Source organism: Carica papaya, chromosome 6 (genome assembly GCF_054855325.1).
Source record: "Carica papaya isolate Zhongbai chromosome 6, ASM5485532v1, whole genome shotgun sequence".
NCBI classification, from domain to species: Eukaryota; Viridiplantae; Streptophyta; class Magnoliopsida; order Brassicales; family Caricaceae; genus Carica; species Carica papaya.
The window spans coordinates 29,492,810-29,520,046 of NC_142314.1; the positions used below are offsets into that span (position 1 = coordinate 29,492,810).

At 35.4% G+C, this 27,237-nt stretch overlaps 1 protein-coding gene across 4 annotated transcripts; it reads right to left on the reverse strand.

Moving 5' to 3' along the window:
• Positions 1–1,397: 1,397 nt before the first annotated feature.
• LOC110811613 (aspartate aminotransferase, mitochondrial-like) lies at positions 1,398–27,072 on the reverse strand. Of its 4 annotated transcripts, none has more exons than XM_088222503.1 (11): positions 26,704–27,072; positions 26,538–26,623; positions 16,703–16,909; positions 16,474–16,579; positions 8,471–8,575; positions 8,226–8,398; positions 2,879–2,932; positions 2,327–2,486; positions 2,132–2,227; positions 1,952–2,046; positions 1,398–1,791 (listed from the first exon to the last, which is right to left on the reverse strand). In XM_088222503.1, the coding sequence occupies exons 1-11, from the start codon at positions 26,863–26,865 to the stop codon at positions 1,671–1,673; spliced, it is 1,365 nt and encodes a 454-aa protein (XP_088078629.1). In that variant the 5' UTR covers positions 26,866–27,072; the 3' UTR covers positions 1,398–1,670. The 4 variants fall into 4 exon arrangements, with proteins under 4 accessions (XP_088078629.1, XP_088078628.1, XP_088078630.1 ...); XM_088222502.1 differs by having other exon boundaries at positions 1,398–1,794; XM_088222504.1 differs by lacking the exon at positions 2,879–2,932 and having other exon boundaries at positions 1,398–1,794; positions 26,704–27,069.
• Positions 27,073–27,237: the final 165 nt, after the last annotated feature.

Genomic DNA, 27,237 nt, shown 5'->3' on the forward strand with positions numbered 1-27,237 from the left:
TAATTTTTTTTCTTTTTACTTTTTACCCTTTTGTGGGGTCCAGAATGGAAGTGCAAATCAAATTTCAAACGGCCGTTAAAAAAAAAGCTTCTGAGCAGGCCTTTTTGCTAGAACCTTTTTTTTTTTTTTGAAGTTCCTATACCTGTTGATGGCATGGAAAACCTTTTTAATAATTAAATTTCATATGCCAAAAATTCAAAATTTCACAGAAAATATCTTTGTTCAATGTTCGCCAGATATGGGGTTAAAATTTTGACTATTTTAGTTGCATGCATATTATATGTATAGAAAATATCTCTTATGCTAAAAAAGCTTCATATTTTTAATAATAACATTAAGGGTAAATTATTATTTAATTTAAAAGATATTGTAATTATTATTTTATTAATAAAAGACAAATATACAATTTTATTATATTATTACAAACTCTCAACAATAAGTGTTCATTAAACTGCTAACAAATATGATTATAATTGCATTATAATAATAAGACTTAAATACAATTTATGAAGTTCCATAAATTAAAATATAACTAAATTATTAGCCAAGATAAACTAGCATATAGAATACCATTCACAAGAAGCCATTTGATCTTATTGAATATTTGTATAATCAATATTGTGGTACTCATTGAATAAGTGCTTATGACAAGAACAAGCACACTACTTTGACTCAAACTAGTAGATTTTTTTTCATATAATTAATACACATGTTAAGCAATAGTCACATGAAAGCAACACACTCACTAGTTCTTTTTTACTTGGTTCAATCTTAATTAATTTATATGTAACAAGATTATTCTTTAACATTAAGATGTTGAGTTTATTTACATATGCTATTACCATATTAATAGATTGTTATAACTCAAAATAGTTATGAAAGTTACAGCTAATGATTCATTATTTTCAGTAAAATAATAATAATATTATATCCTATGATTATATGTTATATAACCCTGCAAACAAATGTGGTGAAAGATGAAAAATTTTGTATTCACATGATTAACTAAATATCACTAATTAAATACTAGAAAATTGATATTATTCAAACTGAATCCAAAATTACATTCGTGCCCTTGATGGTCATCACGAACAAAACATTTTATAATTAAACTAATTTAAAGATAAGGTTGAATTTACTAAGGTGTGGTTTAGTTTAACTAACTGTTATACTTTTAATTTCACTAACTGTAATTTACTACTTTCACAACATTCTATTAGTCTTTCAATAACATGGAACAAATTTTTATACTTGTAAAAAATGTAGTTCAAGGCTAGAAAAGCTAAACATTAAAAAAAATATGAATAACAACAAGTGATCTAAAAAGATTTGTAAATTTATGTAAAATTGAAAACAAATTACACGAACTGAATGGTCCCAAAGAAGTTCACCGATAGTGAAACAGTAAACAGTCAGACCACGAACGATTAAATCATCTTAATTCACTTCAAATCAATTATTAATAAACATTTTGAATTTGCACATGAAGCTTCACCATCCTTGGTTAGGAACCAGTTCAGTTTTATAAGAACAAAGTACATGATAATGTCGATATCATGTGCAAAAATAAACGATTTTGTCTTATTGTATCTTCAACTCTTCACCAAAGAATGTTTCTAGTTACAGGATCATCAACAGAAGTTTGGCCTTCACATTTTTTAATATAAACATCAAGTATAAGCCTCCAAAGACCGATAGTAATGGAGACTACTTGAATTTTGATAAGGTTTTGTGACTTCATGTATTGCATTTGCTAAGTAACTCACATTGCTCGGAGTAACACCTGCCACGCTGCTTGTATCGACATATAGATAACATTTTAGAATAGCCATGTGTTGGCATAAATTCGACTTTCATCAATAAATACCCGAAGAACGAAGAAACAAAACAAAAATGCAATAAATGCAAGAAGGAAACTACGATTTTTCTTGCTTTCTGGTATATGTTTTACCTTATACGTCCATCATCGGTCATGTATATATGAAATTCCCTCTGCAAGTAATCTACTTGATCAGGGATTAGACCAGTGAAGCAAAACATACCAACCTGCAGTTTTGGGAGCTCAACATCTTAGCTGGTTGTGAGGATAGCTTCAGACTGCATTTCTGAACTTTCGAAATAAATTACCAACCTGATTAGTTATGTGCTCCCAGTTGAGCAAAGAACCCAATTTCTCAAGAACTTGTCTGAGAGAGGTTCTCATTCTCCGAATGCGGTTGGCCATGACCTTTTATTGTACAAAATGAACATCGGAATCCACCTTGACATGGGAGGTGAAAGATATATATTTTATATATGTATAATAGTATCAAGAAATCATTAGTACCTGAATTTCATTGACCCAAAGTGCCTTCAGATTTTGGTCGTTCAAAATTGTGGAGACCAGCAACACACCATGAATCGGAGGACTGCTATACATTGCCCTGGCTATCTGCTGCAGTTGGCTTTTAACTGCAGCTGCTTGTTTTGCAGTGGCACAGAGGATACTAACATAGTTTAAACCAAAGCTCTGAATGAGAATATTGAGACTGAAATCTGAAGGTAATCCAATTTTAAAGTAACCATCTAAAAGCCTAAAGACATATTTGGCTATTAAACAGGAGAATGGCTAGCACCAAATGGAGCCAACTGCCAAAGAGTTTAAATCCGTATATTACTTCATTTAACATAAAAAGACCCACATTAGTTAATGGATTGCTCATTCCATATGATGGAAAGACATGACTAGGATTCCTAGAATCTTGTGTTTTTAGCAACATTAGGTGCTATTATCCCCATTTTCAGGCCTTAGATTACGAAATAAAGAATCTTAACCATCTGAAAATGAAAAGAGCACAATTAATTGACGAATTCTATCTCATGGTACATGTGAAGATACCTTTGTACCTCCAAAATATGGTCGAATTTCCCTGACAAGAGAAGCCAGTGCTCACTGCATGGATGGATTCGAACTACCAGGAATCATTGATCCACAGAAAGTGGCGTACTCTAAATGTATAAATAATTATTGAAGATATGACACCTTTTCTAGATACTACTTTGGTATTTTTCTTTGGTCATGACAACTTAATGAAAATGTGTGGTCAAAGTTAAGTACATGACTGTCTTAAATACCTAGCTGGTGTTTTTACAATTGTCGCTACTACATAGCCTCTTTTGTAGTCTTAAGAGATCAGATCTGGCTTCTTCCTTTTGCAAAAGAAGTTCCATTTCTTTCTGCTCTATTCTCTTCAACAAATTTAATCAAACTTCATTTGTTCTTAGAGAGATTGATTTTGAAAAAAAATTTATCTTCTGGCAAACATATAGATGGTTTCAACCAGTGTTTCTCTTCCATCCCCTCCTGTTATTGCGAGGAAAAATCAAGCAGTCAGAACAGAAACCTTTCTGACAACATATGATCATTTGGAAATAGTAGAGAACCATTATGATCCCACCTTGGTAAAAATACAACAGTAGCACAAAGGAGGCAGATAAAGGAAGAGTCACCAGTAGTGTTTATTATGTGTAACAGTTATATGAGCGTGAAAATAAGTATTATGTTTTTATTCGGAGTAAGGAATAAGTCAAAAGGAAGACAATGGGAGTTTAGACAATTCTGGAATTCTAATTCCAGAATTAACTGCCTCATTTTCTAAGTTGTGCTGTGGATGAGGATAAGAGGATATGGTAGAATTTATGTTAATGAAGAATATGTTCTAACTCTAGAAATCATAGGTTTCTCTGTGTCCAACAAGACCTACATATCAATCATAAAAATAGGGAAAGACAGGAAAAAATAAAAAAAGAATGTATCTGTGCATACCGATTTTATAATCGACCCATAACACGATCATCAAATATGGAGCGTAACAATTTGGTAGCAGAGCTAAACATTACGAGAGAATTACAATTTTTATTCAAAAAATTTTCTTATAGTTATCCAGAAGATCAAGAGCAAGATAACTTGAAATTTGAATTTTGGGTTGGATGGTTCAAATTTGAAATTTGAAGAACTATCCGCCAAAAAAGTGCAGCAGGAGTCCGGTGAAGGGAGCAGCCAGGTGGATCATCAGCATCCACGACCACTGGGCTCCATGCGAGCAGACCACGCTGCGCACTGACCGGGACTCAGCCCAGGCACATGCACACTGTGGGGGTCTGCCGCTACCAGAATTGTGTTGATTGCCTATTTCTGCCAAATATGCGAAACTGGACTTCCCTCAATTTGTGGGTCCAGCAATCCTCTTTCATAGGTCAGTAGTTGTGATCATTTCTTCTGATGTCAATATATGGCTGAAGAAGAGAAAGTGCCGCTGGCCTCTTTTCACTTGGAGGAAGATGCACAACTATGTTTTCTCAAATTGGAAAGGGACCAGCCATACTTAACTTGGACATAATTCAAGCAATTATGTCATCTTCGATTTGGCCCTCCTATACACAGCCAATTAATGAAATCAGAGTGATGGAATAAAATTTTTCAGATTTGTGTATTTTGCTTTAGTTTATACAGTGCTTATATGCATTTAGAAAGGAGAAAATCAAGGAATATTCTAGGATAAGATCTAATCAAATTAGCTAAAATCAGCCTAGAATCAAGGATCCTAATCAAAAAGGAAATCAGGTAGAATAAGGACAATTTGATCCGGGTTACCTTAAATCTGGAATCCTTATCACCTTCCTACATCCTCCTCAAGCTGGTGAATGCACATCAATCATTCCTAAATTGCGTACATTTGACTCAAAGTCACCCCATGTAGTAAGTACTTTAGTGAACATATCAGTTTCTTGTGATCTAGTAGGCACATAAGGCAAATTTATTTTTCTACTTCGAATCTCAGTCTTGATGAAATTTATGTCAACTCAAACATGTTTCATACAATCATGTTGCATGGGGTTGTGAACAATTATCATTGTAGATTTACTATTACTGTATAGCTTCATAAGACCCTCCAGTGAGATATTTAAATTGAGTAGTTTTTCTCACCAGATTAGCTCACAAATGCCTTTGTATAATTGCTCTATATTCTACTTCAGCACTGCTTCTAGCTACTACAGCTTGTTTTTTACTCCTTAGATAACAAGATTTCCCCAAAGCTTTGTGCAATAACCAGTAGTAAACTTAGTATCTTCAATTGAAACTGCCAAATCAGTATGTGCAAATTTCTCTATTTCATGGCTGTCACTTTTCTTAAACAAAAGTCCCTTTTCAGGTGTACCTTTCAAACACCTAAGAATCTCATCAACAACATCTTGATTTCTTTTTTTTGGAGCATGCATAAATTGACTAACCATGTTAATACTTTAAGTAATATCAGGTCTTGCTAGTGATAGATAGATTAGTTTTCTAACGAGACTTTGATATCTTTCTTTGTTTACCGAAGGATCATTCTCAGAAACCTTATGTTTCCAATTTTTTTCTAGTGGTTTGCTAGAAGGTTGAGACTGTAGTTTTCCTGTTTCCTCTAATTGGTCTAGAGTGTATTTTCTTTATGAAATGAAAATGCTTGACTTGCATCTAGCTATTTCCATCCCAAGGAATATTAAAGTTTCCCAAGGTCTTTAATCTTGAGTTCAAACTGTATCTGTCTCTTGAAGTTTGCTATCTCTTTAATGCCATCACCTACAATCACCATATCATCAATATAAACAATCAAGATTGACCTCTTTCCCTCTTTAGATTGCTAAATGAATAGAGTATGGTCCGCCTATCCTTACTTGTATCCACATAGCTTCATAGCAGTAACGAACCTTGTAAACCAGACTCTTGGATACTGTTTTAACCAATACAAGGATTTTTCAGCTTACATACGAAATCAAAATTTTCTAGCTCCACAAATCCAGGTAGTAACTTCATATACACTTCTACTAGGGTTCTATTTGACAAGGCATTTGACACATCCATTTGGTGAAGTTCCCAATCTAGAGTAGTTGCCATAGATAGGAGAACCTTGATAGAGTTCAACTTTGACAAAAGATGCAAATGTTTTTTCATAATCCAGACTGTAGGTTTGGGTATGTCTCTGGCAACCAATCAAGCCTTGTATCTCTCTATTTTACCTTCTGGACCAACTTTCAAGGTGAAGATCCACTTACAACTCACTAGTTTCTTTTCCTCAGGTCTGTTAACAATTTTCCATGTATCATTCTCCTTTAATGCCTTCATTTCTTCCATGATAGTAGCTTGTCATTTTGGATCTTTCAAGGCATTATGTCATTAGGAATTATCATACCATCGAATTGAGACATGAAAACCCTATATTTATTAGATGAACAGCTAACGACAAGTATTTTGAACAAGACCTTACTCCTCAGCAATTGGCATATCCAGATCATCTACAGTACCTTGAGATGGATCTTGTGAATTTGGATAAGCTTCTAGTTTGGATTCTTGGCTGCTGCATAGCTCATGGTCTCCTTGAGTAAACAAGTAGTCCCCCTACTTCTGAGTTTGTTTTCCCCCTTGACCTAAGTCAACTGCAGAAGTGTGTTGTAGAGATGGTAAGGGAGACAATGGCAATGAAATAGGCAATGAGACAGGGCAAGATATAGAAGGATCCCAATTAAGAGAAATATGGGAATAAAAAGGTTGACCTTCAAGGAAAATGACATCATAGGACACATTTCTTTAAGTGTGGGTTATAACACTTCTAACATTTCTGAGTAGGAGAGTATCTTATGAAAGTACATTTAGTCGCTTTTGGGTCAAGTTTTCCTCGTGTAAGATTGGTATTATGCATAAACGTAGAACAACCAAAGACTTTTGGAGTGAGTGAACTGAATAATCTGACATGAAAAAATTTTGGAGACAACTGATGAGAAATATTGAGAATGACGCGTAGATCGACACACAAGTCAACCCACAAGCTGAACCAGTCGACACAAGCAGCCAAGAGTAGCTCAACTTCAAATGCTGACTAGAATGCTGAGTAGGACTTCTATTACATTTCCAATTTGTTGTATTACTGTTTTCCCTAAAGAGGGAGTATTCCATATAATCTAGAATACTTGCAATAATGTTAGAGTTGGTTATGCAGCTTATTAGATATTTGCATGTTGTAAGGTTTTTATCAATTATGTGGAAAAATAATGAATCAATTTTTCCATCAATTTATAATCTAGTATCTTTTGTGAACCTAAATCTGTGTCATGATCAAGAAATATAATATCACCATTCAAGCATGATAGGTAGAATCATGAAACAATACAACCTTGCTAGACATGCAAGGAAAATTGCTACGCCAAAAAAAATTACCCAGGCAACTTTGCACTAAGTGTTATCAGGGCCATGAGCGCGTGTAAAGAGCTTTGAGGATTTGGAGTGTTCAACTTGGTGGATACAAAATGTATGAGGGACTATGAGTTGTCTCTGAGTGATGTAATAGTCAGTTATAGTGATTGCTTAATAATATATTCCTTCTATTGTCATTCTCATAAGTGGAAGATGGACTAAGAGACTATTTTTTGGGAATCACTCCCTTATCTGAGAGAATGGAAGATGTTAATATTTGGATCAAGGATTGGACTAGGACATTCAACCCAAGTACATAACTCTTGGATCTTACCAGATGAAGTTAGTTACTATCTACTAATCGAAACAAAAATAGACAATGTCTTCACTTCCACGCATTTTTATCACGAAAGCAAAAGTAGAGACACTAATTGCTGTTACAATCACAAGGTTTTTCAGGGAAAGCAAAAGGGTAGCTTATAACAACAAGGCATCGGATTTTGCCTCTATAACACAGTCCAGCTCCAGAGCTTTTCATACAAGTTGAATTTGAATCGGAAAACCTTGAATCAAGCCTTGAACCCACTATATTTCTATCAAAGTGAGTGTGAAGAGTTTAGTATCCAGCTTGACTCAGTTTGTTTCGACCTTTAAAATAAGAGTATCAATGGGTACTAGTTAATTTTGAGGCCAAGACAATTGAAATGTAATATCAGCGAACTCCGAATACATTGCAATTCTCATGCTTCTAACTGCTAACTTTCCAGCATATCTGAAAATCATTAAAGCATAAAAAAAACAATACTGACTCCTACTTCTCATGATTAATCATAAATATGATGGTGATTTTAGTTATCATATCTTGGCAAAAAGCCTATTAGTATGACAGTCCCTTCCAGGCCTTCAGAATTTAAAGACATGCATTCTAACTGGAAAATAGGGCAGAAAAAAACAGAAAAAAAAAAAGAAGACAGCGAGTAGGAGAGGAGAAGACAAAAAGATACCAGTTACCTACCTAAGGCAGCCAACTCGATGTCCATACAATCCCATGTTTTTTGCAAAAGATTGTGCACAACCCATCAAGTGTCCATCTTCAAGAAAAATTCTGATGGCATGCGCATCCCTATCCAGGTCTCCACTTGCAAAACCTTGGTAAGCCATGTCAAAGAAGGGAAAATGATTCTTCACCTGAACAATAATCAATGTAAGTACCAAAGGCTAACAAAGAAATGCATCAAAGAACTAATTTCCCACGGCTACCTTAAATTGATATGATATTTCTCTCCACTGTTCCTCAGTAGGGTCAACCCCTGTTGGATTGTGAGCACAAGGATGTAGTAGAAAAAAAGAACCATCTGGTGCATTCTACAGGAATCATCAAAAAAAAAAAACAATCAGAGACAGCTAGAGATCCATTTTGCATAGCTAAATGCCATAGCAATTCCATATCAATGCAATGCAAAAATCTTGATGTCACGTTTATGTCTATCCTTCTCCTCTACTACCACTAATAAAGTGAGTCTCAAATTATTTTAAATGAAGTTCTATTTTTCAATAATCACAATATTGAGATTAAATTCAAGTAGGTTATTCTTCCATGCAAATGGATATTCTGTCAGGAAGAAGATAACTATGCTTTGTGGCTCAAAAACTAGAATCCAGCAAGATATTACTAAGGTCTGCCTAGAGATTATTTACTGTTGTTTGATAATGCTCTATTAATTCTATTGATACACTGGAATTACAAATATACATAAGGGTTATAAGAGTCATGATCTAACAATTTAGGCAACCATCCTCCTAAATTGGTTCTCCTAGGAAGGAAAGGTATTTACACAGATTTTATGGGATACTAGAATCAAATCTAGTTTCTCCTTATTCCGCTCCTACAATCTAGTAAACAAATCTGTCCAGGCTCCTACAATCTAGGAATCAAATCTGTCTAAATCAGTTTTGTTTAGGAATTCTACACTCCTCCTCAAGATAGGATAGATATTAATGATGCGAAGCTTGGAACTCAGATCTTAAATTTTCTTTTTCAGTAGAGATTTTGTCAGGATGTCAGCAATCTATTGACTTGTAGAAAAGTATATTATATGAATCACTTTTTGTTCTATTTTCTCCTTTATGAAATGTCGATCTATCTCAATATATTTAGTGCAATCATGATGAGTTAGGTTTTTTGCAATCCTTATTATTGATAGGTTGTCACAAAACATTTTATCGGAGTGGATTTTAAAATTCTTAATTCTTTTAGGATATGATCAAGCCAAATACCTTCACAAATTTTGAGAGCAATAGCCCCAAACTCAGCTTCTATATCACTCCTAGTAACTACAGGTCGTTTCTTCCTTCGCCATGTTACCAAATTTCCCCGTATGTATAAACAGTACGTAGATGTTGATATCCTATTAGTTACCGACCATGTCCAATTGGCATTGGTGAATGTTTCCACATCTCTCCTTGAGCTCTTCTTGAAGTATAATCCCATACATGTTGTAACACCCAACCTTTAATTATTTTTATTTTGATTTAATTATTATTATTTTTTTATATAAATATAATTATTATTTATATGATTTTAATTTATTTTATTTTATTTTAATTTAATTTAATGAAAATAATAATAATAATAAAAATAAAAAGAAAAACAATTAATTAGGGATTTAATTGAAAACAATTTTGGAGAAAATGGGTAAAAATTTGGGTTTTGGACGTATTTTTAAAAGAAAAATCGGAAATCGGGGGTGAAAACACAATTTAGAAAAGTTACGCCACGTCAGCTACACGGTCAGCAGCCCTGACCAACGAGGGCGCGCTAGGTGGCAGAGGCGCTGACGGGGGAGGCCACACGGGGGGAGCCACGTGGACGATCCGCATGCGCGCGATCGAACAGCTGAAATCCGTTCCCGCGCACACGGACAGCCCAGTTCAAAAACGCGCACGGACGGCCCAAACTACATCGCGCATGGACGGCCCAGATTGAATCGCGCATGGACGGCCCAGATTGAATCGCGCATGGACGGCCCAGATTGAATCGCGATGAACGGCCCAGATTCACTCCTTATTTAATCTTGATCGGACGGTCCAAATTAAAAGCGATAGACAGCCCAGATCAAAAGCGGATGGGTATAAATAACCTCATCCGCACCCAAACCCTAACCCTAGCCGCCAGAGCCCCTCGTCGGAGAAGACAGCCCAGTTGCCGGGGAGCCGACCGCCGCCACCCGCCGCCGTACCGAAGCAATTTCCGACCGCCAAACGAGGTAAAAATTTTTTCTCTTGCACGAAATTCAATTTTGAATCCACCCATGGCCAAATTGGAGTGAAAGAACCGGCCAATTGGCCAAAAAACGCCGTCGTGGGATGTTTTGAAAAACGTCTCCGATGAGGCCCTTCCCGATTCCCGTTTGATGTGATTTTTTCACCGTTGTGACCACCGTTTCCTTTTCTAAAGGTTGACCGAAGCAAAATACCCAACAGCAACGTGGGCCGGATGAGCCGCCGCACCGGAGAGCCCAACGCGGGTGAGTTTCGGTTTTCTGCGTTTTTTCAACCCATCGAGGGCTCTAAGTGTGTTTTTTCACAGGAACCGGTGCAAGTTTGGCTGAATTCGACCGAAAATGGCCGAAAACAGCCAATCCGAGGTGGATCACCACTGCAGGCGGCGGCACTGTCGCCGGAGCACGGCGGAGCTGCCATGCCAGAATTCCAAAATTGGCCGAGTAGGCCCTGGGTCTGATTTCTGGGTTTATTTGGGACACTTGTAGGTACCGTAAGCGCGTTTCAGTTCCCGAAGGAAAATTCAATGAATTCAGGGAACGCCCGTAGGCGCAGTAACCATCTAGTTTTCGGCGTCGAATCAAGTAAGGACCCCTCACCCTATTTCTTATCATAGATGTGAAGTTTGAATAAATAATAATACGGTCCGTCCTTTATACAAGTTAGATAAATATGCATAATTAATTACAAATTGCTAATGGAGCCCGATATCGGACATTGTTTTATGTTGATTCCTATTGATTTATTTTACCGTTTTAATGCATGATGATATCTGATTTATCTATTTTATGGTTTTAAATGCATGTATTAATGTATTACTTGACCACTGTGTGATTTTGAGATTTAAGATATGATTGTATTATCGGGTGCATATTCATTGTTTATGTAATTGTATTTAATTTGGTAATGGAGATTAAGGATAAACAGGAAAGAGATGTAATATAATAAACAGGCAAGGTGATAGCCTCACTAGATATCCTGGGAGATGGTGGACGGACCGGATTCATAGGGAACCCTACCGTGAACGTTGTCTCATAGCGGACGGGATATGAAAACTTTGTCATTTGGCGCTCATACCGAATGGGGTATTGAGATTTTATGTCCTGGCGCTCATACCGAACGGAGTATGAGAACGGCTCTGGAATTAAGATTGTTAAGAAAAATGGTTCACGTGTAGCAGGGACAACCTTATGGATCCCCATGGATACTAGTAGGCTGGTAAAAACGAGAAACGGTGATGATTAGTTATTGTTAATGAATATGAATTTATGATATGTTCTATGTTACTGATTGTGTATGAAATTATGATCTGCATGATGTTATTATCTTTATAAGTTGTTTTCACAGGTTCTCCAATGGTAAGAAAAAGGGAAAATGGTTTTATTTTTAATGAATGTATTGGTTTAAAATTTGTACTCCGTTGGTTGTTTTTGATTTTTTACCAACCTTTACTTCTGTGACGACGATATAATGTGATATCCTTACTGGGCTAGTGTAATTCACTCTTTATTTAACCATTTCAGATCAGGAGCACCTGGTTCCCGAACTCGATCAGCAAGAAGACTACGAGTAGATGCTAGATACTTTATAGTTTCCTTTATTTTTTTCATTTTTCGTATTTCTTTCAGAGAATTTATTCCGTGATATTTGTTAATACTTTTGAGTTATCGTGTAAGAGATGTTAACCTTAACCTTTATTTCACTTCCGCACTCAAATTATTATATGTATTTTTTTTTTAAATTTTCGGGGTCGTTACACATGCAATCATCTTTCCGTCTCTCAAGTTTTAATTACATGAACTGACTCATTACACTTATAGCAAATTATATATTAGGTCTTATGTGCGAGAGATAGATCAATTTCCCAACTAATATCTGATATCGTCCCTTATGTACCGGAGGACTTTCGCCTTGAGTCTCAGACTTCATATTTGTTTCCATGGAAGTCTCAGCACAGCCAAGCATTCTTGTCTTCTTAGGCAAGTTAATGGCATATTTCCTTTACGAGACTATGATTCCCCGGCAACTCCTATCTCAAAGAAGTATTTTAGATTTTCCAAATCTCTGGTCTCAAATCCCTTAGCCAGGATACCTTTTAGCTTCGTAAGTTCAACTTCATAATTCTTTATTAGGATTATATCATCCACATATACTATTAACATTGTCAATTACTGTTACGAGAGTATCTCGCATATAATGTTTTATCTATTTGGCATTTTGGTGTAGTCAAACTTTCTTATTATTTTCTTAAACCTTTCAAACCAATCTCTTGGAGATTGCTTTAATCTATAGAGCAATTTACATAGTTTGCATACTTTACTTCTATTTGTCTATGCTCCAAAGCCCATGGAAATATTCATATAAACTTTCTCTGTAAGTTCTCAATTAAGGAACACATTCTTGACATCGAGTTGATAAAGTTTCCAATCAAGATTAGCCATCAAGGAAAATAATACACGAACAATACTCAGCTTGGCTACAGGGACAAGTCTCTTTGTTGTCAATATCATATGATTGTGTCGATCCCTTGGGACTAACCAATCTTCAAGTCTCTCCGTACTTCTATCAGCTTTATATTTCACATTGGAGATTCACTTGCATCCCATTATCTGTATTCCTTCAGATAGTTCTATAAGTTCTCAAATACCATTTTTCTTTACAGCCTTCATTTCTTCTAAAATCGTTATCTTCCAATATGGGATGCTCATGACCCCCTGGATTGTCTTCAGCATCTGAGTATAAGTTTGAGACAAATGCATGAAGCTGTAGTGACAATCCTTTCCATGAAACAAAATTGTATAAGAGGTGGCTAGTGCATGACCTTACCCCTTTTCTTAGAGCAATTAAACGATCATCAATCATGGATTCACTTAACTTTCCTTGGATTTTATGTTGACTGATTGAGAACTTTCATCTACAATGGACTCTTGGCCTTCCACAGGTATTACATGTTGTTATAGATCCTCTTGAATTTTCTTCTTCCTTGAGTATACAATGAATTCTCCATTCTTAGCTAGCAGTGGGCAATACTGGTTCCTGACAATCTTTATGGATAAGATCACGTTCACAATGCGTGTCAAGCACATTGTCTTGCAATGAGTTGAAGATAGGTAGTGACTCCATTTTTTTAAGTCAAAATTGGTTAGTTTCCCCTATTTGATCCAAAATAGGGAATTCTTGTTGAATCTCTCCCACTAAATGACTAGTTTGGGATAAAATTGTTCGGATTCAAATCATGTAACATCCATAGAAGTATAGGATTACCTGTTATTTGGGGAATAACATTTGTATCCCCAAGAAAAATACATTTTCCTAATTTAGGCTCAAGCTTACCCCAGATGTGAATGAACGTGGACAAATGTTGTGCACCCAAATGTTTTTAGTCGTATGGATGATATCGTGCGGGTCTAAGGGAACATCATGAGCAGCTTATGGTTTGGTGTAAGAGACTTTAGTACTTTTGAAGGCATTCCGTTGATAAGGTAAGTGGCAATGACTATAGTTTCCTCTAACAAATGGTTTGGAGCATGAGTTGTGAATATGAGTGATCTGACAACCTTTAGGATGTGATGATTTTTTCTTTCTACGACCTCATTTTGTTGGAGTATATCAACAAATAAACTTCAATCTACAATATCTTGATTTTCTAAATATTTTTCAAGAGTTTCTTCAAAGTATTTCTCAGTATTATCAATTCAAATTATTTGAATTTTTGGGTGGAATTGAGTTTGGATCATGAGGTTGAATTTTTGAAACATCTCCCTAACTTCATATTTTTCTCTCATAAGGTATACACATGTGATTCTAGTGTGGTCATCAATAAATAAAACAAACCATCTTACTACTGTTATGTTGTTTACCCTTGTGGGTCCCTATACATTACTATGAATTATTGAGAATGGGCTTTGATTCTCTGTAAGATTGAGCATGATAAAAGTTTACAAGAATGTTTTGCAAATTGGCATAACATACTAGAAGTTCTTAAACTTTTTATTGATGAATAAGGAACAGTCTTTGAAGATATTAAAATTGTAGTGTCCTAATTTATAGTACCACAACATAACTACACTTCATCCTTCGTGTAAGAAGTAACTCCGGATGGTTGTTCTTGGAGGTACGTGCTCTTGAGGATATAGAGTCCATGATGCACCTTACCATTGCTAATCGTCCTCCCCAAGCTTAGTTCCTGAATTTCAATGAGGTTTGAAGAGAATATAGCAACATTATTCAGCTCTCGAGTGAGTTTACTAACACATAGCAAATTACAACTTAGATATCTTTGTTTAGGAGTATTGAACCCTTTCCAACAGCCCGTGCTGAAGACCCATCTACAATTTTGACAAACATGTTCTCATTGCAAGGATTATAAGTTTTGAAGACCCTATATCACCAGTCATGTGGTCTAAAGCACCAAAATCTATAATCCAGGTGTTGTCCAATTTTGGCATTGACATTATAGCATTTATAAAGTTACGTGAGTGAGCAACCGACCAGCACTAGACTATTTATTTGGTGGGGGTTGATCAGCTTTTACAAGAATTTCATCTGTTCTTTACTAAACATAGCTGGTTCTATTAGAGTAGAGTCTTCTTCTGCAGCAGTGTTTCCTCTTGCTTCCTTACTCTTAGGGTTCCAGGTTGGTCTCCAATCTACTAGTATACCCTGAATTTTCCAGCAAATTTCCTTTGTGTGCCCTGCTCTTCGGTAATGGTCACACCAAGGTCTCCCTTTCATCTGTTTTCTCTCTCCCTCGATTATCTGGCTATTTTGGACAAGAAATGCCAAGCTTTCAGTGATATGCAATTGATTTAGGTTTCCAAGCATCACTTTTTTTCCGCTTCCCTTCATGTGCAACTCGGAGAAGGCCTCGCGGATACTGGATATGGGTTTTGAACCCAAGATTCTTCCTCAGATTTCATCAAATTTTTGTTATTGAGTCCAAGCAAGAACTTGTATAGCCTTTTCTATTCAACAATATATTTGTATCTCAAGCCATCTTCAGAGCAATTCCACTGATGTTCTTCAAACATTTTGAGTTGCCGCCAATTCCTGGTCAACATGTTGAAGTATTGTGTTATGCTGAGGCCTCCTCTCTGCAAGTCATAAAGTATGCTCTCCATTGCAAACACCTCAACCGAGTTGTCTACTTTCGGGTGAGTCTATTTTGCTGCATCCCGTATTTCCTTATCTGATCCAAACAGGAGGAAATTCTCTGCAATCTCATACGTCATCGAGTTGATGAGCAAGGACATAACCATTTTGTTTCCGGCTTTCCAAGCTTGATACCTTGGATCTTCATTTGATGGAGAAACAGCAGCTCCAGTGAGGTAATTGTCCTTTCCCTTTCCACATATAAACATCATCACAGATTGCAACCATGGAAGGTAATTTTGGTAGTTTACTTTCTGTCCAGTGATAGACACCGCAGGGCTGTCCATTTCTCCGTTATTCTCTGTTGAAAAGTTTTCAAAAGGGGATGTGACTTCAAAGGTCACGGTGTGCTGGCTCGTCATCGCATATTTTGTCATTTTGGGTGGGTTTAATGAAGATGATGATAGTGGTTCAGAGATGGTTCTGATATCATGTTGTTTGATAATTGTCTAATGATTCTCTTCGTACACTGAAACTAAAAATATATAGAAGGGTTTAGAAGAGTCATGATACAACAATTTAGGCAAGAATTCCCCTAAGTTGGTTCTCCTAGGAAGGAAAGGAATTTATACAGATTTTATGGGATACTAGAGTCAAATCTAGATCCTCTTATTCGGCTCATAAAATCTAGGAAACAAATCTGTACAGGCTCCTTCAATCTAGGAACCAAATCTGTCCAGACCAATTTTGTTTAGGAATCTACATTTACTTAGAAAATGTCCTCTTGAGATCTATTCACATAGTTCAAAGCATCACAGAAACTTGTCATATTTTAAAAATTCCAAGTGGTATAATCATTGGTCGTACACATAAAAGATGAATTTTTAAACCTTGATATCATCCATGAGTGCTCCAAAATTTAAATCTTTGGAATCAGGATTGTAGTACTGGAAGCTTGTCAGAGGAACTTGGGCATCTCTCCAAATGTTGTGGTGGCTGTTCAGTGAATATAATAGAAGACAAAATAAATGCATTAATTATACATCTCATATATGCAGGTTTCAGCAAATGCTGGATTTTGAGATTGAGGGAAAACCAATAGGTGTGTAAGGAACATACTTTGACCAAGTTGGGTTAGGCAAATAAATTCCAGATTCAGGATAGAAGCGCCTCTGAAATTCAGCAAAGAGACGGCATGCACCTGTACCAGAGAGAGCTTGAACTCCAGCCACCTTGCCTTCTTTTATAACATCTGAAGCTGCTCCATAAACTAATTTTGCACTCTCCTCAACCATTTCTGAAGCAACAGCACTGGATATTGATTCCCTGTCAATGCATCACTTGTTACACCACAGTATATTTGAGAGGTGGGATGCATACAAGACATTTCACTAGAAAGAGGGAATTTGATACAAACAATAAATACTTTTTACAAACTTCTAGGCCACATAACATCCTGAAAATACCCTCCTAGTTCATTAAGAGTAAGGGGTCTATAAAGTAATATTATATAATCACATAAAAAAGCAATTTTTGCCACAATTCTTGTAGATGACAGAGAAAAAATTAGAGGGAGAAATAAGAAAGAGAATGCTTGAGGTGCATCTAGCATTATCCTTAAACATAAGTGTTGACTAAAATATTTTATTATTTAATTAGTTGAGATAATATAATTAAAATTTTATTAAAATAAAAATTTATTTATCAATAGGTTAAGAATTTTATAAATATCTTAAGTATAATAACATAAAGTATGAGAAAATAAAGTTTCTATTTTTTTGTCCAAAATCAACATGGTATCAAAATTAAATAAATTTTTTTTAGCATTTAAATTTCAGGGTTTTTCCAAACTCTAAAACAGTAAAATAGAATCTCACCATCACCCTAAACGAAGTCGCAGCCTCACTGTCGACCCGTCTCCCAACTCAGGTGATCCCAAAGCGCATGAGCTGCACGTGCCGCCGCCGACCACCATGCGCCACCTCGAGACTCATCGAAAATCATCACAGAATCGTATGCACGCTCAAATTCAGCACGGATCTGATGAACCACACCGAAAAGCACCCAAAAAAGCCACGGATTTGATTTCGCGGAATCGCCAACCGCCACGCCTGTTCGCCTTCTTCGGCCAGATCCAGTCAGATCTGACTTTCTTCAACTTGCAGAACCGGTCGTGTTCCCCACCACAACGTCACGCACCAACAAACTCGGTTGCGCTGAATGGATCCTCTTCTCCTGTCGTGATCCGCTTTCCTTCGCATGGATTTGGACACCAGTGCCCCTTTTGATTTCGCAATCCGACTACTCCACGCGAGCCGCTCTAACCGGCCTTCTCTGATCCTTTTTTAATTCCGTGCGTGGCCGCCTTTGGTTTCGCAATACTGGCACCGATCCAGTTCCTCCACGCGCGAGCCGCTCTGACCGACCTTCTCTGGTCTTTTTTTGGCTCCTCTACACGCATTCGCCTCTATTTTCGTGATACTGGCGCTATAGTACCATGTTGATTTTTGGAATAAAAATATAAACTTGATTTTCTTACACTTTATGTTGTTACATCTGAACTATTTATAGAATTCTTAACCTACTAATAAGGAAATTCTTATTCTAGTAAAATTCTAATTATATCAAATCAACTAATTAAATAATAAACTAAAATAATTAAATAATAAATATCCTAACCAATATTCCCTCAAGTTGGTGCAAAAATATCACACATGCTCAACTTGCAAACCACGTTCTGAGGAGTTGCTTCTATCATGATCTAAAGTAAAAGAGAAAGAATAATGTCCAGTGACTAATCTTACAGGGATAGAACAAAATTTATAACCAGCACCTACAGAGTTAGAAACAGTAGGAATAGGCTAGAAAGGAAAATAAGTTGCAAGTTTGGAATCAGTAACCGGAAACAGACCGGGCCGGCAAGAAAGCACTGGTATCACAAAACCAAAGGTGAACACGTGTGGAGGAATCGAAAAAGGATCAAAATAATAATTTTCTTATCAATAGGTTAAGAATTATATAAATATCTCAGGTGTAACAACATAAAATGCGAGAAAATAAAGTTTGTATTTTTTTCTCTAAAATCAACAATAAGTTCTACCACTAGAAAGTAAAACCTAATGCAACATTTATCTTTTCAAATGCAACTTACAGAAAGCCTCAGGATAGTGAATTTTAGATAATAATAATAATGATAAGAACATTTGACTTTAAAAAGGCAAAACCATAATTGGTAAGTGTAATTTTTCCTAGAAACATCTAACACTTCTAGTGAAAATGACTAGTGGAGAAGCATCAAGGTAATTGGATAAAAAAAAACATAAGGTTTGACTTTAAGAAAGACAAAATAACAAGAGTTGAAACTAAAATTCACCATATATAAAAATAGGGGGTATCAAAAATTTGAGATAATAGACTTGTAAAAAGTTGTTTAACGTACGAAGGTTCAATAAGAAATAAGGTACGAGCACAATACTAAAATTTTGACTTGAAACTTTTGAAATATCACTCCAATTACAGCAATCCCCACATATTTGAAAAGTCAAAAAGGAAGAGCAATATACTTTAGGTTGATCGCAGAGACATGAGGAATTTGGTTCCTCTCAAACCATGAACAAATCTAATTTCAATTGGTTGTCGTTCATGAAACTCTCGTTGAATTTAAAAACTTCTATGAACAAATATTTCAAACATCAATTCTACAATACTACTTAGCACGAGGTAAAGCTAAATAGTCATGTACTCTGCCTCAATGTCTATGAACGCTCTAGAGATCATTGTGTTGAAAATTTCATAGATGGTTTGATTCTATACTAATATAGGTGATTGTATATCTATGAAGTGAATGCTACAGTACCCTACAACATGGATTTCATTATGAGCAAAGCTCCACAATCTTTGTGTTTGTAATTTTACACTAAATTATTTTGGATAGTGCCTACTAAGCCAATATTGTCTAATTGTTACTAATATAAACATACACATCGTTTAAATTATCATTCTAGACGAAGAAGAAAATGAGGCTATTGAAATTTCGTTCATAATCTTTTTTCTCAAAGATTTAATTAAATAAACTATTTGTTGAATTTTGGAGAAAAAATATTAATTTTATTTCTCACTCTTTAAGGTGTTGCACCTGAGTTATTTATACAATTCTTAATCTATTAATATGAAAATTACTATTATACTAAAATGCTAATTACATGATAAGACTATTTTACTATAATTCTAATTACATCATCTTAAGTAATTAAACAATAAATTGATTAAATAATTAAATAATAAATTATTATATTCAATACCCCCCTCAAGTAGGTGCAGCAATATCACATATACTCAATTTGCAAACCCGAGGCGTACGCGCATGGAAGAGGCGAAAAAATGACCAAAAAGTCTGGTCGGAGCAGCTCGCGCGCAAAGGAAGTAGATCTGCATTGGATTGCAAAAACAAAGGTGACCGCAAGCAAATGAGCTGAAAAAGGACTAGAAAAAGGCTGGTCAAAGCAGCTCGCACGTGGAGGAAGCAGATCTGTGTTAGATCGCGAAACCAAAGGCGAACGCACGCAGAAGGAGCCGGAAAAAGGAGCAGAAAAGATTGGTCGAAGCGGCTCGTGCGCAAAGAAGGCTTGGTCACAAAATCAGAAGCGGTCGTGTGGTGATTCCCCCAGCACCACGTGAGGCGACAAGCAGCGGTCCGGTGGCAACACGAGTTCCGTCTAAGTAGGTAGTAAGAGTAGATCTTGATAGATGGATACCAACCTATCTTATTGTGCTATTTTAGGGTTTGAAAAAAATCCTAAAATCATAATCCTAATATAGTCTTATTTGTCTCAAATACCATGTTGAATTTTGGAGAAAAATAATATTTTTATTTCTCACCATTTAGGGTATTACACTCGGGGTATCTATATAATTCTTAATCTATTAACAAAGAAATTATCATTCTATTAGAATCTTAATTACATGAAATTACTATTTTACTAGAATTTTAATTACAAAATCTTAATTATAACACCCCAAAATAGGATTTTTATGTAATTTAAAATTAATAAATATAATTTTTTAATTTTTTCTAATTTAATTTAGAATAAAAATGAAGTAAAAATTGAAGGAAAATGAAACTGAAAATAATTTTGGGAAAAATTGGTGAAAATTTAAGTTCTGATGATATTTTTAAAAGAAAAATTGGAAATCATGGGTCAAACTGAATTTTATGAAAGTTTTGACACGTGGGACGCCCAGTCAGTTGGTCCGATGAACCAGGACGCGCCGCGTGGCAGCAGATGCTGACGCAGTGCCACGCGAGTGATCCGCGTGCCCGCAATCAAACGGCTCAGATACGTTCCTGCGCGCACGAACGGCTCAAATGCGTTCCTTCCCCAAATGTGATCGGACGGTCAAATTTGAACGCAATCGGACGGCACAGATTAGATCGTGATGGACCGCCCACATTGGATTACGATGAACGATTCAAATTCGTGCCCTATTTAATCGCGATCGGACGGTTCAGATCAAACGCGATCGACGGCCCAGATCAAAAGCGGACGGATATAAATAACTCCCATCCACACCAAACTCTAACCCTAGCCGCCAGACCCCCTCGCTGGAGAAAAAGACCCGGCCGCATGGAAGGAGACCGCCGCCACCCGCCGCCGCACTGGAGTCCTTTCCAACTGCCAAAAAAGGTAAAAATTTTCACTTTTACTTGGAATTTAATTCTAAACACACTCATAGCCAAATCGGAGCAAAAAGACCGACCAATTGGCCAGAAAACGCATGCGAAGCCTGGCACCGCTGCCGCAAGGAATACCACAAAACACCTCCGATGAGGCTCTTCCCCATTCCCGTTCTGTGTAATTATTCTACCGTGTCCTTCTCTACAGGCTGACTGGAGCAAAACACCTAACCGCAACGTGAGTCGAAAGAGCCGCCGCACCGGAGAGACCCACCGCCGGTGAGTTTCGATTTTTTGTATTTTTTCGGCCAATTGAGACCTTTTAACGTGTTTTCTTGCAGGAATTAATGCAGAATCGGCCGAAAATAACCGACCCAAGGCGGACTGCCACCGTGAGCGGCGGTGCCATCGCTGGAGCACGGTGGAGCCGCCGTGCTGGAATTCCGAAATTGGTCAAGTAGGCCTTGGAACTAATTTTGGGTTTGTTTAGGACATTTATAGGTATCATTAGCGCGTTTTAATTCCCGAAAAAAAATTCAGAAAACCCGAAAATTGCCCGTAGGCACAGTCGAACAACTTAGCTTTTTGGATATCAAATCGAGTAAAGATCCATCACCTTATTCTCTATCATAGAATTGAAATATAAATAAATAATAATACGATACTTTGTGTGAATTTAGAAAATGTACACAATTAATTACGGATTGTTAATGGAGTCAGAATCGGAAATTATCTGTTGTTGTTGTTGATTGTTTTTATAGTTTATATGCATGATGGTATCTTATTAATTTATTTTATAGTTTTGAATGCATATATGGTTTATTCTATGTGTTTACGGCTAAATTAGGAAAAAAGAAGGTTTAACAGTAAAAAATTGTGTGATTAAGTGAATGGATGAAACAACAGTCTTACTGGATATCCTGAGAGATGGTGGACAGACCGGATACATAGGGAACCCTACCGTGAACGTTGTCTCATGCCGGACGAGGTATCGAGACTTGATAATTTAGCGCTCATACCGGACGGAGTATGGGAACGACCCGCTTCACCCTCATACCGGACGGATTATTGAGATTTTGTAATTTGACGTTCATACCGGACGAGGTATGGGGACGGCCCGTAATGGAGAATATTAAAGGAACTAAATTTAGTGCTCCACTAGTGGTTTTTTATTTTCTACCAACCTTTATTTTTGTGTCGGTGATATAGTGTGATGTCCTTACTGGGTTAGTGTAGTTCATTCCTTATTTAATCATTTCAGATCAAGATAACCAAGTTCCAAAACCCGAACCGCAAGAAAATTGCGAGTAGATGCTAGTTTTCTTTATTTTCCGTTTATTTCCTTATTTCTTATATTTTTTTTAAAGACTAAATTCCGCAACCCCATTTGGTTTTTTAAGTTATTGTGTAGGGAATATAAATCTTGAACATTTATTACGCTTCCGCACTTAAGTTATAATTTATTTCATTTGGATATTTGTGGGGTCGCTACATTAACTAATTAAATAATAAACTAATAAAATAATTAAATAATAAACTCTCGTATTCAACACTATTTCATCTAAGACTTCAAAAAAAAATCAAGAGATATCCTATCATCAAATAGCTACCTTAGTACATCATGTTAATATTCTTCTGTTATATTTATTGTAATTTTTATATTTATTTCTTGAAGTCTGGGATGGATTGGTAAGCACCAACTTCTTTAAATACCTGAACAAGGTAGGAGAGAAACAAATATTTTCTACTTGATATAGGTTTACAGATCTGGATTAAAGTGTTAAAATTAAACAGCAAAGTACAATTTTATCCCTTTTAATTTGACCTAATTATGACTAAAATTAGGGAGGGAACCCAAAAAGATTAAAAAAAATAATGGCTTAAAACGAATTATTTTATATATGAAAATAAATTAACCAATAACTGGTACTGAACTGTCACAGCTATACATTGAAACAAGATTTGTAGCACCCACAGATACCTACATGGAATGCTGAAAAAATCCATTCTCTTTGACATCCTACGGAAGCTGAACAGGTATAAACATTCCATTCAATCAAAAGTTGTCAGAGGATAGGTTGATCTGATCATTTTAGAAGGACAGACTACTATCAAAAAAAGGATTAGAAGGACAGACATTATTATGCAAAAACAGGATATTATCAAGTACTGGAATGGTGATACAGAACTAAACAAGCCACTTCAACTCAAATAACTACTGACCAACCAGCCATACGGAAGAAAATTTGGAATTCAGTTATTCCTTAAAAATTAGTTTGCTTTCATGGAAATCTTGCAACATGTCCCACCCACTAAAGAAAACTTGGCAAAGAAAAGAACTAGTTTTGATTGCATTTGTCTTGTTTGTGGTGATGCACCTGAAACTGTAGGACATGCTTTACGAGATTATAGATTTGTATCAACCGTATGGAATTATGCTGAAAGATGTGAGAACCTATTTTTCAAATCTTGGTGGCTTTCATGTATTCTTGATACAAAAGTGGAGTATAATAAGTTGTTTGTAGTTTTTGCATGTGCAATTTGGCGGGCTAGAAAATTAACACCCTTTGGTAATATGCCTTCAATTCCAACAGTTATCTTGAAGCTAGTAATTTCTTGTTAGAATATCAAACTGTTGTTTCTCTTATGGTAAGTGAGGTACCTACAACACCAGCACCCCAAAGACAACAGCATGGAGCACCACCTAATGGTACTATTTTTAAAATCAATACAGACACGTTACTAGTACATCTTGGTTGTCTGGGATAAGGTGTTTTAGGGAGAAATGATGAACGACTCCAACTGTTTCATGCATGTGAGGTCAAAACAGGTTCTTACATGCCAAGGGTTGGGAAGGTAATGGTAGAACGTTTTGGGATGAGAACCGTGTTGGAGATGGGTCTCTCTGTGTTGTGCTCAAAACAGACTGCAAAGCTATCATGGACAATATCAAGTATGGTCATGACAGATTCATTTTAGATATTGGCATGCTTCTGGAAGATATAAAGCTACTAAGTCTATGCTTTAGGAATATTGCTTTTACTTTTGGTCCTAGAAATTGTAGTTTATTGCAAAAAATGCAAACAATGGCATTGTCTTCTGTACTGAATTAAGACTCTTCCTTTAGAGATTTGGAGATCTGTATGGTCAACTTAATGTCACCAAGTATTTTATATTTGAATAAAACTTCAATGTGTTCTCAAGAAAAAAAATATGTATGCCAAAATAAATCAGAAGGATTGAACTTTACTTATCCCAAAATAATCACAAGGATGGAAGTGCAATTTGCCCAAAATTGATACTCCTATGATTTTCAGGTGGACTCTTTAACTGTTGTCATTGCTCACAAAAATCTTCAAAAACCAATAAGTTCCACACCAATTTTCAGAAGTTGTAGCAAAAATTAGAAATATTAAAGCTGACCTAAACTTTTGAAATACCATGACAATTAAAAGGAGAATGACGCTAAATCCCTCAAGTATGGTTTAATATGCACTTACCTCTTAAAGTACAATAATACACTTATACCCCGAAGTTACTAGAATATGCTAATTTAATTAAAAATACCCAAATACACTCAACTATTTTAACACCAAAATATCACATCTTTTTTACATTTTAGATTACAGAATTAACCTATTGCACAATAAATAAATAAAATTTTAGTATAGATAAGACATATAGATATATGAAATAATATACTCTTAATGTTGAAAATAATAGTAATTTAAATTTTTTTGTTAAATAACATAAAATGTTAACATATTAAATATTAAAAAATAAGAGTTTTCTGGGATGGATTGCTTAAGAGGCAAAAGAGGAACATGGTCCCCCCAAATTTTTTGAAATTTTGTTATGTTATATAAAATCTATATAATACACTACAATTATCTTTTTAAAATTTAATTAGAATATAATATAAAGACCATAAAAATTCTTAACAAATTTTTCATTCAAATTTTCAATTAACTAATGAAATGAAGGAACTTTTAATATTTTATCTCATATTTATTTCTTTTTACTGTTAAAAAAGTAAAAAATAAAACACACAAAAGTTTCTCTAGAATTTTCCTACATGCTAACTCTATTTATAAGAAACAAAAAGATTGCAATTGCTTTTTGTCTTTTACATGCAAAAAAATATAAGAAACCCACTCATTTGTAGAGTTTTTATCACTTCCTCATTCAAAACTAAAAATATTTTAAGTGACTCTTACTCTTCTGATTCTCCTCTAGGCACAAAACTATCTTCCTATTTTTTAAAACCAAAATTTATTGATAAATTGTAGTTTTAGTTAATTACTGCATTCAAGATAATAACTCTCGATATTTAAATGAACTAAATTTGATGAGAACTTCTTGAAAATTGTTTCACTGACTATTACATACAGGTATGGAGCTTCAACCTTATCCTCCCTAAAACTAAAAGAGTATATAATATTTGCATAGTAATTAAGAAGGAAAAATGCAATGAAGATTTAATGTACTGCAGGGCTTTTCACCTCTGCACCCATACCGCTCTCATGACTGTTATTTTCTTTCATAGCAAAATTTGTATCTTATCCCCACTTTAAAATTTACTCTGGCTTTCTGAAATTATATTTGATGTCTAGTTATTAATATTTGCCTTTAAATTTAACACACATATATAACTCTTATACATCAGGGTAAATCAATAAATAACTAAATCTTTATTTTTCTTCAATTTTTCAGTATGACATAGATACCTAATAATTAAATTCTAAACATAAAAAATTATAATACTTTAAAATAAATTTAAAATATTTTTAGTTATCTATATATAATAATATTAAGTTTATTAAAAAATTTTAATTATTTAATATTAATAAAAATATATAAGTTATAAAATAAAATCAAATGTTAAAGACATATAAATATAAAAGAAAATGGTATTGGAGTTATTTTATAAAAGTATATTAAGGTGTTAAGTTCAGTTGGCTAAAATGAGAAGTAAATGTAAAATTTTTTTGTAACAAAGGATAATCAAAACGCAAGCGGTAACTCTAGAATATGTTAAAACTATAGGGTGCATTTGTAATTTAACCTAGTTAAAACAGATTATACGCCCCAAAAATTGGAAATAGGAAGATCATATTTTCAATTAGATCATATGAATTCTCTTGTAGGATGTTAAAATTGACGGAAAGTTCATACTCTCAGGTTCTTACTTGATATATTTAACCTAAGCAGTAGACTTACAAAACTAAATTATTTAGTATAAAATGCAGAGAAGACGAAATGGAAGCAAGAGGAACTCACAAGAACTCACTACCAGCAATCCTCGCCTCCGCCTCTCGAACACATTGGAGCACAACAGGTTTGCCATCATCATCTCTGTAAGCTCCCTATGAGTTTCAAGGAATCAAAATACAATAACAAACGGAGATTCTTAAAATCTACAAGTAACAGCTAAGAAATTCAATACCACGCCGAGATTGATCTTATTAGGCGAAGAATCGGCAAGGAATGTCTCGGTGACACCGACAATCGGGTCCTTGAGAGCAGGGCTCACATGTTCCCACCATCCAAGGGCTCCGGTTGATGTCGAGATGCAGCGTCTTCCTGTTCTTGCCAAAAACCGTAACATTATGATCTTTCGATTCTCCGATTTGTTGATTGTTGGAAGCACTGGAAGTGCTGCTTATATGGTTGATTGTTAGAGAGCTCTTCCGCCCATCCATGGTTTTCTACGCTTTTTGTCTTTGCCTTCCGGTGGGCTACTCTTGGTTTTCAAATTTTGTATTTGAAAAAAGTGGGTACGAGGCCAACAGAGAATTGGTTCGCCGGTTTGAGTAACTGACCGCGGTCGTCCACGAGACTTTTTAATTAATTATAATAATATGTTATTCTTAGTCATTAATTTATTTTTACATTGAAAAACTATTTTAAAAATTAAAAAAATAAAATAAAACTTAATACGTGGCATGTTATTTTTATGTATACTAGCATTTTTATGCCC

Excerpts from the sequence above, each read along its gene's own strand:
- LOC110811613 (XM_088222502.1), bottom strand. The coding sequence starts at position 26,865 with ATGTTACGGTTTTTGGCAAGAACAGGAAGACGCTGCATCTCGACATCA. Across the intron at positions 16,910-26,537 it reads ATTGCTGGTAGTGAGTTCTT|GGAATCAATATCCAGTGCTG; the intron begins GTGAGTTCCTCT and ends ATGCATTGACAG. Across the intron at positions 8,576-16,473 it reads CACTCATGGATGATATCAAG|AATGCACCAGATGGTTCTTT; the intron begins GTTTAAAAATTC and ends TGATTCCTGTAG.